Source organism: Aquarana catesbeiana, linkage group LG13 (assembly GCF_042186555.1).
Source record: "Aquarana catesbeiana isolate 2022-GZ linkage group LG13, ASM4218655v1, whole genome shotgun sequence".
Lineage (NCBI taxonomy): Eukaryota > Metazoa > Chordata > Amphibia > Anura > Ranidae > Aquarana > Aquarana catesbeiana.
Genome location: NC_133336.1, coordinates 97,030,072 through 97,049,471, shown reverse-complemented (window position 1 = coordinate 97,049,471; position 19,400 = coordinate 97,030,072). Strand labels below are relative to the sequence as shown.

General features: G+C 40.5%; 1 protein-coding gene across 3 annotated transcripts in view; it reads left to right on the top strand.

Annotated features, from left to right (window-relative positions):
- Window positions 1–19,400, top strand: part of ACTN1 (actinin alpha 1) — a 191,502-nt gene that overhangs the window by 103,987 nt on the left and 68,115 nt on the right. For all 3 annotated transcript variants that reach the window (XM_073610810.1, XM_073610812.1, XM_073610811.1), the window contains exons 5-8: window positions 582–669; window positions 6,552–6,630; window positions 6,775–6,856; window positions 10,763–10,848. In XM_073610810.1, the coding sequence (XP_073466911.1) occupies window positions 582–669; window positions 6,552–6,630; window positions 6,775–6,856; window positions 10,763–10,848 (335 nt within the window). The remainder of the gene's footprint in view (window positions 1–581; window positions 670–6,551; window positions 6,631–6,774; window positions 6,857–10,762; window positions 10,849–19,400) is intronic.

The following is a 19,400-nucleotide window of genomic DNA, read 5'->3' as shown; positions in this document are numbered from 1 at the left end:
AAACTTCATGCATTACATTTTATTAGAATACCAGAGCTCGGAGGAAGAGGGTTTTGTCTCAAAACCCATCAGCTTGTTTTCTTGTTATGGCGTGATGTCCAGGGCCTAACAATGCACTTGTACCTTGTATTCAGTGTGAGCAGTATACGTCCACTTTGAAATATCTAGTGCTGATGTGACTTTTTTGCTTTAGTTGCAACATCTGTTATTAGCCAACTCCGAGCTGTCACTCAAATGACACTCTATAGTTTTCTTCTTAGCTCCACCTTGGCAGCTTGAGAAAAGTGTCTGTATATAAGGAAGGGTGCAGGAGCTGGGCCAGCACAGATAGTAATTAGACACTGTCAGAAATGGAGAGGGCTATGACATAAAGGTTTGGCTAGGGAATTGACTCTTGGAATATTCAAAATTTCTTGAGACTTCAAAGGCACATTGTAAGTGAATAAAATAATAATTTATGAAAAAAGGCTAAACACTGTAAGTAATCATTTAAGATACTATATTTGTATGCTCTTACTTGCAGTTTTTTGAGTTAGTGACAGGGAGTCTTTGAGAATTAAAATTTTGTGTTTCTGTTACAGAAACCTCTGCCAAAGAAGGGCTTCTGTTGTGGTGTCAAAGAAAGACAGCGCCATACAAGAATGTAAATATACAGAACTTCCACATCAGGTGAGTGGGTCTTAAAGTGATAATCCGGGAATTATATTTTTTGCAAGCATCCATTGGTCCAGTCTGGCTCAATTTAAGTAGATATCCATGGGGCTGCTGAAAATCACTGTAGTTGGCCATGCTACATATAGTGATGATAGCCCTGGTCTTCTGTGTGCTGCTCCGGCAGCTTCCCCTTTGCACGCTAACCACAGAGAGGGGTCACTCAGCACCACCATTTCGAAAAACTGCTTGTATAGGAATAAAAACAGCACACAGGTGTTTGACAGTCATTTATTAAAGCAGCGTCTCTTCTCCTTCCGATTTCTTCTCTCTCCGCTGATGTCTTCTTCCGCTGCCAATTCTCCTCTTCCCACTGTCTTCTCCCTCCGCTGATGTCTTCTCTCTCTGCCGGTGTTCTGCCGAGAAAGTTCCGCTCGGCGGATTAGTTCCCCCCTCTACTGCGCATGCGCAGTAGAAGGCGGCGGAAATAGCCGAAGCGGAACAGCTGAAAATCAGCTGTACACGGCGCCTGTAAGAGGGACCCTCGCGGGCTCGCTTCGCTCGCCACGCTTCAGGCACGGCCTCGCTGCGCTCGGCACTTTTAGATTCCCCCTCTAGGTCCACTTGGATAGTGGGGAAGGAACCTGGACCCAGAGCGCAGGCGCCGTGTACAGCTGATTGAAGCGTTTGAGCTTCGGCTATCTCCGGCGGCCGACAGTAGTACGTACTGCGCAGGCGCCGCGCTTGCGCAGTACAGGGGGGGAACCTATCCGCCGAAGGAACTTATTCGGCAAGACACCGGTTCTCCTCTCTCCGCTGTCTTCTCCCACTTCCAGATTCCAATAAGCCCCCCACCCGCAGATCCTGACAACCAACGGCCAGGGTTGTCAGGAAGAGGCCCTTGTCCTCATCAACGTGGGGACAAGGTGCTGTGGGGTTGGGGGACGCAGGGCCCCCCCTGCCCAAAGCACCCACCCCCTCATGTTGAGGCCATGTATAGTCCGGAGGTGGTGGCTGTGCTCGCTTGTCCGTCTGCCTTTCCTGACCTGCCGGGCTGTGTACTCGGATAAGGGTCTGATATGGATTTGGGGGGGCACCCCACGCCAGTTTTTTTGGTGTGGGGGTTCCCCTTAAAATCGATACCAGACCTAAGGGTTTGGTATGCTCTTGGGGGTTACCCCACAGCATTTTTTTTTTTTTTTTTTTTTTAAGTGAGGGTACCCCTTCAAGATTCCCAGCGCACAAGCCGCATCGTCATGATCTGACTTGTGGTGTGACTTCTATTCAAATCAATGGGCTCTCACAGGGAACCACTAACATTGACATGTCAAAAAAAAAAAAATAACACTTGACGAGGCTTAACGCGGCTGTAAGAAAGCCCTGTGTTCATGAGGCCTTAAAAATTTTTTTTTTTTTTGATTTAACTGGTTCAATACAGGGCATTTTCACCCCCTTCCTTCCCAGGCCAATTTTTAGTTTTCAGCGCTGTCGCACTTTAAACGACAATTGCGCGGTCGTGCGAAGTTGTACCCAAAAAAAATTAATGTCTTTTCCCCACAAATAGAGCTTTCTTTTGGTGGTATTTGATCACCTCTGCGGTTTTTATTTTTTGCGCTATAAACAAAAGAAGAGCGACAATTTTGAAAAAAACACAATATTTTTTACTTTTTGCTATAATAAATATCCCAATTTTTTTTTAAAAAAACAAATTTTTTCCTCAGTTTCGGCCGATACGTATTCTTCTACATATTTTTGGTAAAAAAAAATCGTAATAAGCGTATATTGATTGGTTTGCGCAAAAGTTATAGCGTCTACAAAATACGGGATAGATTTATGGCATTTTAAAAAAAAATATATTTATTTATTTTTTTTACTAGTAATAGCGGCGATCGCGATTTTTTTTTTTTTTTCGTGACAGCGACATTATGGCGGACACATCGGACACTTTTGACACATTTTTGGGACCATTCACATTTATACAGCGATCAATGCTATAAAATTGCATTGATTACTGTGTAAATGTAACAGGCAGTGAAGGGGTTAACCACTAGGGGGACACAAGGGGTTAACTATGTTTCCTAAGGGAGTGACTGTAACTGTAGGGGGCGGGGACGTACAAGGGGAGAAGACCGATCAGTGTTCCACTGTACTGGGAACACAGATCGCTCTCCTCACAACTGACAGGACGTGGATCTGTGTGTTTTACACACACAGATCCACGGTCCGGCCCGGTTAACGGGCAATCGCGGATGCCAGGCGGACATCGCGGCCGCCGGGCACACGCACCGGGTCCCAAGCAACGCGGCGGGCGCGCGCGCACGTCCCCTAGGCGGCCGGGAATCCCAAGCCGTCATATGACGTCCACCCAGGATGGGAGATCCCATCTGTGGACGTCATATGTCTATAGCCGGGTATTGAAGTGGTTAAATAATTTTTTTATTTCTTTTATATACAAACATCATAAACAACGATAACAACATACAACCCAGCACGTATAGAGAGGGAATAACGAAAGAAGAAAAAAACCCTGACCCCCATGCTCCCCCCTCTCTCCCCATCATTCCCACATTTATCCGGACCCCTCTCATCATACATCCAGAATATCAAACCATCTTCTCCATATTTTTTCAAATTTCCCTAGACTGCCTCTATATAATAAGGTATATCTTTCCTTAATTATGGTTATTGATACCATGTATTCCCCTGGAGTTCTTAGTTCATCATGATACCCAGAGGACATCCCCCCCAGTTCTATAGAAATCTCAAATACATTATTAATCATAGATCCCACCCTGTACCAATAGCGATGGAGTTTAGGGCATCTCCATATCGTGTGTATTAAGTTGGCTGCCCTCCCTTTACATCTAGGGCATTGGTCTGTATCCCAATTCTCTGGTATTTCTCTGGTGTAGTTGTGTTAAATTTTGAGTTGGAGATAGAGAGGCCAGATATATTGCCGACAGTGCCAATGCCCACGGTTCATCAGAAATTGGCCCTATATCGTCAGCCCAAGCTGATCTTGCAGGTATATCCACAGCACCTTTTAGTTTTCTCATATAATATATCATATAATTGTGATATCAAACCCTTTTTTTTTTTTTTTTCCTTTTTATCGAGCAAGGCTATTACCACTGATTTATTAAACTTCTATTCATGCGATTGACCCTGTGCTTTTAATGCATGCCTGAGCTGTAAAAATTGAAAAAAATCTTTGGTTTGGGATATTATATTCATTTCTTAATTCACTAAAGGTTTTCATCTCATCTTCCTGAAATAACTGTATCATGTACCTTAGTCCCTTCTGCCTCCAAATTTCAAGACCTTCCAGTTTCAACAGTTCCGTATAGCTGCTATTGTTCCATATTGGTTTATATGATGTATATCACTTTATTCAAGTGATTCTCCTCATTTCCTGCCATACCTTATCAAATAATAATCCCATAAAAAATCCTTTATCGGACAATTGATTTCTCGACTCTAGTAGAGAAATTAATGGGTAGTCTTCATAAACTGATAGTAACAGCCTCTGTATAGGAACAGAGTCTGATACTATTGTCCAACTATAAAAATGTTGTAATTGAGAGGCTAAAAAATAATTTTTGGGATGGGGGATCGCCAGTCCACCTTCTTCTTTGGTTAGCATTAATGTTAACTTTTTTACGTGGTTGCTTTTTCCTCCAAATCAGCTCTCTAAATAGAGATTCTATTTTTCTAAACCAAGGTACTGTAATCCATATAGGTGAATTATTAAACACATAAAGTAGTTGCGGGGTCCAAATCATTTTGATAAGATTTGCTCTACCTATCACCGTCAGGGGTAACTTACACCAGCTTCGCCATTTATCCTTAAATTTTTTTAATCGAGGTTTCAGTTCAAGTTAATATAGTCGTTCCTCTCCAAACCCAGATGGATCCTAGTTAGTCCGCCGGCGATCCACTTGCACTTACACTAGTGCTTCTGCTCTGCAGACCGGATCGGTTTAGAGCAGGCTAAGTTAGGTTAGGAAAGCAGGATTAGTGCTCCAATACTCTGGTGGCGTTCATCCTCTCAGGATGGGAATGCCGGCACAGCACAGAACAGCATGGACTGTTGGAAACGCCCTTTCACATTGCTCCCGTCTCAGACCAGGAAATTATTTTAGGACTGAAGTTTAACTTCCAAAACATTACATATTAGTTTAAAGCAGACACTCTGGAGCATAACATAGTAGTAATTCCAAGTGCAACTGTTTTAAGTGCAGAATTTCTGTAAAATATAAAGTTATTTTAGGGTACACTAATGCAATATATTACCCAATATTTTGGTAAAATCCAATAGATGAAATTGCACTGGGCAGATACCCAAAATGTTAAGCCTTAAAATTGTGTGTGCCCATGAGACAGGGAGCAACTTCAGCACCATAACTTTTCCATAGGCGAAATTTTAAAAGCCCCTTTCAGGTCACGTTAGCGTTAACCATGAATAATGGACCTAGAATTATTGCTCCTATTCTCGCATAAACAGCGATATGTAACATGTGTAGCACAATCAGTGTTTTTCTACATTGGTGCCCCCAATGTTTGGAGGTGGCTCAAGAATCTTTTGGGGGGGGGGGGGGCGGCAAACTGTATGATACCCCCCACCCCACCCCGGTCGGTAGCACTTACTCCATCACCGGCGACTTCCCCCTGGACGACGGCGGCAGGCAGCCTCCTATCCTCCTACTCTGTCACCGGCGGCTTCCCGTTCTCCTGCTCTCCTCAGCGGCGACAGCTTCCTGCTCTCAACTGTGACAGCTTCCGTATCCTCCCTCCTTGGCCAACGGCCAATCGGGAGTCTTCTCTTTTCGGCCAATCGAAAAATGGGTATTGCACCCGCTTCTGATTGGCTGGATTGAGGATCAGTGTTACAACAGTGGACGAATATTCGCTGTTGTAACACACCTGGGTGGGCTCCAGGTCGCATTTGAAGCCTATTGGAGCAGTGGTTCTCAACTCCTGTCCTCAGGACCCACTAACAGGCCAGGTTTGCAAGATAACTGAAATACATCACAGGTGATATCATTTGCTGCTCAGTGATTGCAGTATTCTAGTCTGCATCTCCCCAAGGTAATACCTAAAATCTGGCCTGTTGGTGGGTCTTGAGGACTGGAGTTGAGAACCACTGTATTAGAGCCTATAAAATCCCCTGCCGCTGTAAGTCGCATGCCCGGTGACCCGAAAGGGGCCGGACGCATGAATAGGGGGCAGCAGTGGATTGATTCATGCTGTGCATGAATTTATCATTACCATATAGGGGGTGGCGTGAGAGAGGGTGTGGCACCCTGGCGCCCCCCCATGGACGTGCCGCCACTGTTCTCTGGTTCTCTTTAATGAAACATCAAGGGTCTTTTAGACCCCTGATGTATTAACTGCCCTCTACTGACGCTGGTGGAGTGCAAATTATGCTTTAGTTCATTCACTTCTTCTTTGGACAGACCAGCTGAGGGAAATGACAGTTGGACCCGGAAGTGTTGCTTCTGGGTTCTTAGTAGGAAGGGAATATCAGCAAACGTCCATTCCTTTAGATCCCTCCCCTCTGTCCACCTTATTCAAAGTTACTTAATCCATGCAGGAGTGTGTGAACTAAAGGCAGAGGGATTCCTCCTCTGAAACTTTTTTGTGTGTGTTGTATATACAGCTGCACAGCAGGTCAGACTTACAAAAAGATATTTACAACGTAGCAGTAAAATGACTCGGCATAAATGTATGAAATTCCTCAAACACAGCACCTGCTGATGAAAGTGATCAATCTGAAATAATAAGCAATATTTGTAATTAAAGGGGTGCATACTATATTCTAGGAGTGCAAATTGAGGAATGTTTTGGCATTATACTACACTAATGACAATAAATGGTCACTTGTCCTACTTTATTTACAGCTGGAAAGATGGTCTTGGATTCTGTGCCCTTATTCATAGACACCGCCCAGAGCTCATTGACTATGGCAAATTACGGAAGGTAGTTCAGTCTTTTTTGCTATTATGAATACTTTTCATGTGTTTCTGTAACAAACAGTTAGACTTTTTATTAAAGTGGAATTCCCGCATACTGTATGTTATTTATTTAACATGGTGTTTTTGCATTGCATTTTGGTATTTGTAGGATGACCCCTACACAAATCTGAACACGGCCTTCGATGTTGCTGAGAGGTTCCTTGATATTCCCAAGATGTTGGATGCTGAAGGTAATTACTGTTTTGGAAACTGAATTTTCTAGAACTCTTTAATCCATTGCCTTAATACTACCATTTTGTACCACTATTGTATTTATTTTTTTAATAGCTTCTCTAAGGGCTGTTGTTTTTATAGTGTAATATTTTCTGAGACTGCGCTTTGTTAAAAAATATATATTTTTCTTTATAACAAGGACTGACATTTCTATTAGGGTATGGAGTGATTACCCACAACCACCTATTGTATCTTACTAGCTGTGAATCGTTTTTTCGGTCCCTTATTTGAAAATGTCACGGTATATTCGTGTATAGCAGGCTGCAAAGCAGAAGTACGATTTACCAAGCAATATCAAAAGCAAGCCTTCCTTCTGAGTGGCCAATCACCAGAAAGGGAAAGAATCGCCTACTCCCCCATACCAGGAAGTACTGAGAATTTCCTCGCATAGGACATAACATTTCAGTTAAATTGTCATCTGGACTCTTTCATTAAAGCGGTATTAAACCCACAATTTGTTAAATACACTAACAAATTGAAGCCAAACTTCTGGTCACTTTATAATAAGTTACAGCAAATGGTTGTTTTTTCCCTTTAGGATAAAGATTTTACATGAATAAATAAAAGCTGATCATTGTAAGCACTTCTGCTAGTGGTAAATGGTTAGCCACATCCCTGTAAATTGATACATCTGGAAGAGAGCCTGTTCTTTAAAAAAAAAAAAAACAGACTTACTGGCCAGATCACTAAGTGAAAATAAAGGAAATAAGGCCTAAAAAACAAACATTCATGCAGCCGCCACATCTAACAATTGGTAAGCTGCAATATAATAAATATTTGCTGTTGGGTTTATTACTGCTTTAAGTATAGAGCTACATGGACAGCTATTCTTTTTTCTAAAAACGGTATAATCATGTGACCACCATGTGATTGTGCATGATGACTTTCTGCTATTTTTATTCAGACAGTTGTTCTTCCATTTTAAGGATGGAGTATTCACCAGATAATTTTCTGTGCTCAACATTGTGCAAATTCAGGGGAACAAATGATTATATGTGACCATCCCAGTTCATGTCTGTCAGTTAAAATTAGCATTCCGACTAGATCCAGGATGGCAGATGGTCCTATTATTGTATTCACGGTGATATAGACTAGTGTTTGTCAACTTTTTTTCAGTCACGGCACCATTTAAAAGTATTTTCAGCCCTGGGGCACCTCATCCAAAAAAAGCAGTCCCCCTAGCTTAGAAAAGCAGTTCTGATTCTAGAGTGGTCAAGAGTAAGGCCTCATTCACATGGGCGTACATAAGAGTACGCTCGTGTGAGGGTGCACGTCAGTTGGGACGCAGTAGCTGCACGGTCACAGCTGCTGCTGCTAATTTGATATCCGAGTGGGTATGAGTCCCTGAATGCACACTGTTTGCCTTTTGGGAATCCACACGGATGTCAGATTGGGAGCAGTGGCTGTGTCCTAGCAGCCCCTGTGTCTCAATTGGCATGGATCAGGTTGTATGGAACACGTGTACATCCCTGGGTGTACCTTAACAGTAAAGTACACACATACATACATACATCAAAATCAAACATGTAGCACTGTCATAACATAACCTTAATAAAGTGCAAATGTCCATCTATTATATTAAAATAAAGATGAAAAAAAATGTAATAATCCAAATGTCCCAATTCAACATCCATAAAGTGAACTTGAAAAGTGTGTTGATCCAATATTCAATCTGTGAAGACACCCGGTGCTCCCCACAGGATAGATGGGGCATATATATCTGCTTACCAGATTTTAAGACCCTCCAGGGTCTATATGCACGTTAGTGAGTTTTCACCCCTCACTACGGGCTCAACCATATCAGCTATCCAGCCTGCTTAATTGGATTCCACAGGTGTATCCCCCACAGCTATCACCAGTCAAGCAAAGTTCAGAGTCTGGTCACACAATGATCATATGGAAGAGTAAGATGAACTTATTGCGCAACATTCTTTGTACTTACAGCAAAAACAATAAAAATAGTCTCAAAATGGAAACATTTGATTTTTCAGCACCCTGTTACTGCCTCACAGAAGAAGTCCTATTTGACGAAACGTATGTCAGGCAAGGCACGGAGCAGCGGTGACATCTGAGCACTCGTGGAAGGTGCTGGACAAACAAATGTTTCCATTTTGAGCCTATTTTTATCGTTTTTGCTGTATGTACAACTTTTAATAAACTCCTGTGTGCTTTTAAAGAATTTTGCGCGATGAGTTTATCTTCCTCTTCCATATGATCATTGTGTGACCAGACTCTGAAGTTTCCTTGATTGGCGATAACTGTGGGGGGATACACCTGTGGAATCCAATTAAGAAGGCTGGATAGCTGATGCGGTTGAGCCCGTAGTAAGGGGTGAAAGCTCACTAATGTGCATATTTGCCCCATCTCTCCTGTGGAGAGCACTGGGTGTCTTCACAGATTGAATATTGGATCAACACACTTTTCAAATTCACTTTATGGATGTTGAATTGGGACATTTGGACTATTTACGTTTTTGTTTTGTTTTTTCTCCCCTTTCAATTCAATTTCATTTTTCATCTTTATTTTAATATAATAGATGGACTTTTGCACTTTATTAAGGTTATGTTTTGACAGCGCTGCACGTTAGATTTATTGTTATGAGGTGTACATTTTTGTGAGAGCTGCTGTCTGTCACAGATCATTTGTGTCACTTATTTAATTTATTCTATATGCACCTAGCGCATTATCGCTTGCATGCATACATACATACATACATACATACATACACACAGACATACACGCATACATATATTCCTACTTACACTTGCATACATATAGCCTATTGAAAAATCTCAGTTTACTGTTTACTTTCCTGGCTGATGTGTTCACATTCTGCTCTTGCACCGCCAGTTAACATTGATTACATAGTACTGCATGGTAGGGGAAGGCGGGACAGTTCAGGACTCTGGAAGCAGTCTGCCCCTGTCCATGGCTCTGCCTATTGCTACCATAATCCAGCTCCCACTCCACACTTCAGCTTCTTGGCCAATCAGCCTTTCTCTACCAGGATGCTGCGGCACCCCTGACGAGCCCAGACAGAACCCCGATTGAGAAAGGCTGATATAAACCACAATTGTAAGGATCTGGGTTAACTTGGCACTAAGAGCATGCAGAAACAAACTTTTTCTTTCAAATGAGTAAAAGCCTGGTAGATGTTACATTGAATGCTGCTTGAATCAGTTGTTCTTTAAGGCCAGGACATTGGCAGCAGATTGCCTGTTTTGTAGCTGCTCTCTATGTACTGTATTGCTACTTGTAAATGCTGCTATCCTCTGTCCACAAAAGGGCTTCTTCAGGCAAAAGTGGGCTAGCAAGAAAACTTCTAGTTGGGCCATAACAACCAATCGGCTTCCACGTGTCATATTGGCAGTGCAGATTTGAAAGTTATACAGGGTTCTAATTGGTTGCTATGAACAAGAAGAAATGTTCTTATTAGCATTCTTTTCATACGTAAGCCCCATACTTTGATTTGTTGTAAAGCAAGCTGTGCTCACTGCAATAGTTTGCTGTCCCCTACCAAGTGGTTTAAATGAACAAATTTTTCCCACGAATGATTGTCATTGTTTTTAATTTGGAACCTTCACGCATTTCCACCTTACCACTTTGCCATTTCACTGGGATGTTTGCCAAGTTTTTGAAGTGCTTACTTACCCTTATAAAAATGGATTGGACACCTTTTGATGTTCTGTAATGTCTCAGCATGAATAAATGTTTTCAGCTTAGCTGAACAGTCTGCTTGATGTTAAATGATGTAGGTTAAATGTTTGTTCATAATCGCTGTTTACATCACCTATTTCATACTGTGTTAAGTCAGTCTCCATTTCATTTATTATATCAACGTGCTTTAAACCTTTTCTTGACAGACATTGTTGGGACTGCGCGCCCTGATGAGAAGGCCATCATGACCTACGTTTCTAGCTTCTATCACGCCTTTTCAGGAGCCCAGAAGGTATCCCAGGGTTCCAAGATGTGTTCACTAAACACATTGTTCCTTTCACTAATGTGTGACTCTCTCTTCCTTCTTTCTGGTTTTTAGCACGGGGATTTACATACTTTATTTTCACAGGTGTTCAAAATTATATGGGTGTCATTGATACTATTTTTCAGCAATTCTAAACTGCCTTGTCCACACAACATCAAGCAGCAGAGACACCTTCATTTCTAGGGACTGCAGATAGGCAAACATTTTGGCACAATATTTAATATAAATGTACTGGGTAAAGTCCACTTTTGTAAAAGTAATCCTCTTAAGTTCAATTATGTATTCCCCTTCAGTTTAATTATGTATACCATTTGTAAACTTCATTTGTTGTATTCTTACAACCCCCTAGCAAGCAGAATCCATCAGAATCTATCCTGTATTGGTCTGACATTAAAATTCTATCTGATTGTTTGGTATAGGTTACTGCACCAAAAGTGAATCTGAAGTGACAATAAACTTGGCAGAGTGTCAATGTTGTAGAATAGCAGCCTTCACTTCCCTATAGGTTTCCTGTTGAGCACCTAGAAGCCCTGAATCCAACGTCTTTATATTGAGTGATTTGCTATACCATATATTGGGAACAGCTTCTATTTATTTGCCAAAAACTTCTGCAACATGGACACTTCTGATCAAATGGGTGGCAGGAAATATTGTTGCTTGTGTTCCTGGTCATGCTTTCTACCTTCTACACTTGGAAGACAGGGAGGATTGCAGATTCTACTTTCTTAGTATTCATAGCGGTAGGATGAGTGAGACAACAACGTTGTAGTATACTGTTTGTGCGTACCTCTTGATGATGGTGATAGTCGTGCATTCCATGCTTGAGCACCAACCTTTGAGTAGATGTAAATCATCTTTAACTATTTTTATATGCTTTCCTTCAACATTCCTCTTCAGTGTTCAAAGTGCCTTCAGCCACTTCTCTTGCCTGGAGTGCACCAGTGGTTTATACATGCATTTCTGTGTCGCCTTCATGTGAAGGCAGTCTGAAAACTACACTTTCTATGAGCATTGGTATTACATAGCTAAGCAGAGGGTACTGAGAAATTGTAGGTATGGTTGGCATGTTGATGTCTTGTCCAACTGCAGACTTTACATGCAGGGCTGACCACATTGCTTACTTCAATGTAGCATTGTCATATCATGGAAGGAAGATGAATACAGGCTATATTTCTAGTATGATAAATTAGTCCGTAATTGGGGACAATGTACACGTGTGAGCAATCTCTGCTTAATTTAGAATTTTGATTTTTGACAACACTTGCACTTTAATAGGTTTTCCATGTTGAATTTTGATTTATATTTCCTATGCATATGTGTAGTTCTATCCTCCTATAAAGCTGTTAGTAACCCAGCCTGGAAAACATTTCATTGGGCATACTGTTTCCCTTCACCTTGCTCCAAAACTTTGAAGTAACTCTATCTAGTGTGCTTTCTGACACTGTCATAAGTGTTTCTTAGGAGCTGTGTCGATAGTGTAAAAGCTTCCTAAGGAAATGTGGAAGAGTGCTGAGAGCCAGACATCCAGTCCTAATCCTGAAAGCCCAACTCCAGCCATAGCTTATTTTTTGGTTTGGTCATAGTAGAGAAGGTTTTTTGGCTTTCAGGTTTGTTAGTGTCTTCTGTGTCCTGTGGGGAGATTTCACTTCACTTCCTGTATAGGTGAAGAGATTTCCTTAGTGGTGGGACACAAGAAACAACATAAACTTCACTCTGCCCCATTCTACTTAAATGAAAATTATTCTCCCCCAAACTGAAGAGATTTTGCTCACTTCTGTCTCTGTAACAATGCAGGAAATGAGGGTAAGTCCACACCAATAAAGTTTTGGGTCAGAGTTGCTTTGTCCCTTTATTTGCAGCAAGGTTGTAAAGGTGTCCTTACCAGTTGAAGCTATGACTGTTTTACCCAGATAACCCAGTCGCTGCATAATGGCTTTAGGTAGAAGCACAACCACCCTATTTTTGTTTCTTGTTTTGTTCAGCAGTTTTGTTTAGAATTCACATTAATGCTTATTTTTTAGCTTTTACAGTTTGGTTGACAGTGATGGCATTTATTTTGAAAAGGCTTATGCATGGACTTTCATGAAGAAAGTGTCCATCTAATTAATGTGTGGTTGGATGGGAGGGGAACAATAACTGGCATGATTCCCTATGGCAAATGAGGTATATGAAGATGGAGTCCCTACATTCCCTTGTGAGGGGGAGTGTGGGAAAAGGGGATTTTTTAGTGCCAAAAAACAATATCAACTATCACATTCTACATTGTTAATGTGCTTATCTCATGTTTATGTTTATATCGTAATTGTACAGGACACAGGCCAGATATTCATAGACCCAGGGTTATAGGCAGGTACTTTCAGGTAATTGGACACTGGCAAAGCTTTGCTAGACACCTCCCTAAGCATATCACTATAACCCTGCCCCACTGCATGAGAGCTCAGTTTTTTGCTAGTGTCCTGAAGTGATGGATTTCTTCTCACTTACAGAGAAACACTTTGCTTAACTAGTTCATTATTTTACTTCCTGATTCTTCAACTAACTCTTTAGTCAACTCCTCACTGGCTTCTAAAAAAACATTGAAAGCAGTGCATTCAGATCGGTGCAACCTTTGTTTAACTTTGGGAACCATATCTGATCCCCTCCCTGTGAGGACAGCCGGTAATATTGCTTTTGCCACTGGGTGCTTGGCCACTCACCTTGGCAGTTAGTGCATTGCATGTAGTTAACCGCAGGGTGCTATGCAGGTCCAGGACAGGTTTTGTGCACAAAGTGCACAGTCCATTTGTCTTTAGTAAACCAACCCCTTGTCTAGGGTAACATTTCCAGCAAAGCTTTGCTGGTGTCCAATCACCTATTACCCAGGGTCCATGAACATCCAGCCTGTGTCCTTTACTGTACTCTAAATTATGGAATTTACAGACAAGTCCAAAATTCTTTGTTTTCAGCTGAATCATCAATCTATTAGTTTCCATTATGTGTACTAAAGCTTTGGGGCTTCTTTACAACAATAATAATCTGCCTGGATCTTCAATGAGCAATTGGTTATTAGAAAGCTGATTTGAAAATTATTTAATTTCTAGATTTATATTAGGTTCATTTGTCCTAGTGATGACCTCTGGGTTTCCCTATCCTATTTGGTGCTGTATCATTGCTGCAGGAAAATTGGCGACACAATAAAAACTATTGTCCATTTCATGAATAAGTAGGTATGGCAGCATGCATATGCAGTGAATAAATATTGCTGGTCTGTGCATTTATATTAAAAGAAAAAAAAACATTGGTTTTAAAATGTATGGAGGCTTTAATAGCCATCTGTCAGAGTTGGTTAGCCCCAGCCCAGGGGCAATAATCATCAACAAGAAGGGCAGATGGTCAGAGCAGCAGACAGTAGCAGTGTCAGCAAACTGGTAGCAAGGTAAGGCCCAGACAAGTGCAGACTGCCAATAACAGAGGTAATAGGATAATAACAAACATAAAAACCTGATAAGCTGAGTACAAAGGCAGTCCAAAAAGTTCACAGGGAAATCCTAAGCACTGAGAGTCAAAAGTTAGAGGCAGACAGACCTCTATCCAACACTTGAGCAAACAGACAAACTTGTTGAACAGGCAAAGGCTAAATATCCAATATTCAATTTAACAGGTCTCCATTAGGATACAGGCGTGTGCAGTAAAAACTTGAGTTGCATTGCGTTCTGACCCTCAGATAGCGAAAGGTTTATTACACTGACCACCTTGAAAGTGTGATCTGGCTGTCTCCAGCCTCGATAAATTCAGTAATTGACCATAGTCAATCATGCAGATCAGGAAAGTTGGTAGAAAATCAGAATTCCAGATTTGTTTTAAATAATTGACTAACCTAGTAGTGAAGCCTATGGATCAACATGGCAGTCAGAGAACTGGTATTTGCAGAAGCAGCCTCCTTATTTCTGTACAGGTTTCCTCTAAAAGCATTAATATCTATTTTGTTTACAATTATTTGATAACTAGATATTTATTTATTAAAAGCTAAAGGAGTTTCATGAAGACCTTATTTTTAATGGTCATTCAGTAGTACAGAATACAGCTCCAGCTTCAAGCGTCCTGGCCCTTTGTAAAGTTCAACAAAGGGCAGGGATACCTGAAACTGTTACTGTATTCTACACTATTGAAGGAGCAATAACATAGGCTCTCTGTGCTGCAATCCTTTTGCATTTAGTTTGATGGTACTGTAGTTCTCAGGAATGCGCATCTGGCTGTGTGTATGGACTTATATTGTGATCTTTAGGTGCTGACCCCCACACATTGTGTTATACATTCATTTATACATAAATTTTGACTATATAATTTGTAAATACTCCCTCAGCAGTCGTCTTTATATCATGGAATGTGATCAGCTTTTCTAGCTTGGATTGTATATACTGTATAACCTAAACTTTTCTTTTTAGCATTGGATGGAGTAGGGAAGGATTAAAATTCCTATCTAGTTTTCATTGCTGTCCCTGTCCTTTCTAGGTAGATTCACTGCTTCTATATATCCAGGTGACCATTGGCAAGGAAAAGTGATGAGCAAACCCAACATGTTAAGTTTCAGTTCTGAACAGAAATGGAGAGGAAATCTTCCACTGGGTACCCCTGCTCTGGTAACAGAATTTCTCTTTTCAAAGATTTCCTCTCAATTCCTGTTACATCTCTGGGAAGTTAATTGTCCCCAGCAGAACATAGGGATGCAAAAAAAAAAAAAAAAAAAACCTTACAAAGGCTAAATGCAAAACTATGAAAAATGTTTTGGCCATATATACACTTTTATGAGTGTTGCAATACACACTCAGTGTGAAGGGCCCATAAGTAGGTAGAAGAGTTCATATTCTAAATAATTAGGGCTTTGAAAATTGATCCCTGTTTCATTACCAGACATGTACTCATTCATTCATTGATTATTAGTCCCTCTCATCACAAATGAATGGACACCCAGACTATCTGACCAAAGTACAACTTCTGTGTGGCTATTTGATTTAAACTTTTGTAGCAAGATAATGACTGCAGCAATTTGTATATGTATTCTAAGAGAGGATGCCCAGAGCACCACTGGAAAGCTGAAGTCAGCACAACCATTTGTCTGATTTTAAAGTATAACTACACCCAAGAACACAATTGTAATATATTTCAGCTTACCAGTTTTTGGCTTTGGAGTCTGCGCTAGTTTGAAACTTCAAGGCTAAGAATATTTTTAGCAAGTACAAACCTACTTGTTGATCCTGATGGAAATAAAGTGTCCCTTTCTGTAAGCAGAAATGGAAACAAATAATAATCTTATCTTTTTTTTTTTTATGTAAACTACTAATTCCATCAGCTATCATGTAATTAACATGAACAAAGGCAGTCCTGTTTGAAGTTCTGCCTGAGTGGCAGCCTTGGCTCTTTCCATAGATACACTGGAGGAATAAGCATAGCCACCGAGGGACAGGAAGTGTGATTTTTACAGGATTGCCAGATAAGAATAAAGCAAAAAATGCCAGGAAAAAAAATTAATACAGCAACCTATGGACTGGTAAGCCACAGTATATTAAATTTGTAGTTTTGCGTTTACACTTTAAATCTATCCTCGTACAGCCGTCCAAAAAGAAATGAATCATTTCTTTTGCTCATTAAACTTTTTCACTTGTGTGTATTAATTTTACTTTTAGCTACTGAGTTCTGTAAACAGACTCTTCAACGGCGATGCTAAGAAATTCCTGAAAAATGCAGAATACAAACTATTAATACAGAATATTTTATATTTAGCAGAAAAAATACTTTTTTAGCCATGATTATAATAAATCAAAAAATCACTACACAGTCCCTTTTTACCCTTCAGCTCTTTTAAAAGCAAAGAATCTTTTTGTGTGTCATTCATCATACTTTCATAATGAATTATTTCTTATACAAATTTGAATGCACATTTAAGTTAATATGAGTACTGGTCTCTGTTTTTCTTTTGGTATTATTTTTTGTGTTTTTACTTTATATGGTAAAAATAAAAAATAAGCTGGCCAAAGATGGAAATCTTTTATATTTTAAACAGCCAGCTGGCTGATCATAAAAAAAATGATCAGATTCTGACAGCATGGACTCCTTCGCTGTTAGAATACACTGATCAGCACTGCAGTCCATTGATTGCTTGCGCTGATCAAGTGACATTTTTCCAACATTTCCATTCAAGAGAAGCTGATCGCTGGTCCCTGCTGAACCGGCAGAATTTCGATCCATCTATTGCCAGCTTTAGTCATAGTTTACCTATATACAGTACATGTATTTACATGTGTACAGTGCATCCAGAAAGTATTCACAGCGCTTCAGTTTTTCAGCATTTTGTTATGTTACAGCCTTATTCCAAAATGGATTAAATTCATTATTTTCCTCAAAATTTTACAAACAATACCCCACTACGGGCTACGGGAAAACTCTGTGAATGTCCTTGAGTAGCCCAGCCAGAGCCCAGACTTGAACATCTCTAGAGAGATCTGAAAATGGCTGTGCAACAACGCTCCCATCCAGCCCGATGGAGCTTGAGAGTTCCTGCAAAGAAGAATGGGAGAAACTGCCCAAAAATATGTATGCCAAGCTTGTAGCATCATACTCAAAAAGACTTGAGGCTGTAATTGATGCCAAACGTGCTTCAACAAAGTATTGAGCAAAGACTGTAAATTTTTCCGTTTTTTATTTTTAATATACTTGCAAAGATTTCAAATAAACTTCTTTCACATTGTCATTATGGGGTATTTGTAGAATTTTGAGGAAAATAATTACTTTAATCGATTTTTGGAATAAGATTGTAACATAACAAAATGTGGAAAAAGTGAAGCGCTGTGAATACTTTCCGGATGCACTGTAGATCCCTGAATAGATCCTTAGTTGTGGTTTAACCTTTAATAGGAATATGTCTCTAGCAAGAACGGCCATAGATGGATCAAAATTCCCTGCTGAACCGGCAGAAATGTGATCCATCTATGGTCAGCTTTAGTCTTCGCTTACATGTATAGTTCCCTCCAATAGATCCTTAGTCATAGTTTAACCTTTAATATGAATATGTCCCAGGGACGTGCGGTGAGGTCAGTGGCTGGTGAGGCACTGGCTAGTATCAGAGCTAGATGCACACAGGTTACATACGCTGCGATCGTTAGGGCGCGAGCAATTATTCTAGCACTAGACCTCCTCTGTAACTGTAAACCTGTAACCTGTAAAAAAAATTTAAAGCGTCTCCTATGGAGATTTATAAGTAGTGAAGTTTGGCGCAATTCCATAAGTGTGCGCAATTTTAAAGTGTGACATGTTGTGTATCTATTTACTCGGCGTAACATCTTTCACATTATACAAAAATATCCGGCTAACATTAGTGTTGTGGTTTTTTTTTTTTTTTTTTTTTTTATTAATGAAAGTTTTTTTTCTAAAAAAAAATAAATAAATAAAAACACGTTTAAAAAAAATTGCTGTGCAAATACCATGTGACAAAAAGTGTCAACGACCACCATTTTATTCCCTAGGGTGTCTGCTAACACAATATATAAAACATTTGGGGTTTCTGAGTAATTTTCTTGCAACAAAATGATGAGAGGTGTCAGAATTGGCCTGGGTGGCTAGGGGTTAATTACCATAAGTAATATACAAATAATTATATATTGTTTTTAAGGTAATTTACTATATTTTCAAACTCTACTCAAACAGGTGGCTTAACGGACAAATTACCGAAGTAAGTTGTAACTTCCAACCAGTAATTAGTTTATTATTTATCTGTTTTCTTATAACATATAGCATAATAATATATGATTTAGCTTGAATATAACAGTACCTTTTCAGCAGGCAGCAGATTCTCATTCTCCCTCTTAACTGTGTGAAAAAAACATTGGATTGTGGATAAATCTTATACCCATAAACACATTTTTTTCCTTGTAGTTGAGAGGGCTGGGCTGGAAGGGAGCATGTGTCTTTTAGACACATGCCCCCTTCTATGACACTGCAGTAAGAGGCATTACTCCACTGCAGCATTTTTATTGGACAGCTGGAATCAATGGTACTTTACCATTGGTCCAAGACTCCAAGCTGTTTAATTAAATCAGTGCCTCTGACAAGAAGTAAAAGGCACTGTGAGCTCAACCTCTTAGGGCTCTTTCACACGGGGCGGATCAGTGATGATCCGCCCCGTGAACACCCGCTTGCTCAGCAGGGATCGCTCTGCCGATCCCCGCTGAGCAGGAAGATGACAGGTCCGTCGCTGCACAGACCTGTCAGAGCGCCGCTCTCCCCTATGGGGGATCGGATGATGATGGACCGTAGAGTGTATTTAGTTTCTGACAGGCTGTGCAAGGAGCCCCATATCTCTGGAACAATCGGTCATAGGAGCCTCAAATTTTACCAATGGTGGGGTAAAACTTAGGCTACATACCCCCCAAATTTGGGGTCTCTGTGACCCCAGGTTGCCGAGCTACGACCCTCGCAGCTCTATTTTATTTTATTTATTTTTTTCATTGCAGGTGAGGCCCTGCCTCACCTGCCTCCCCTGACTG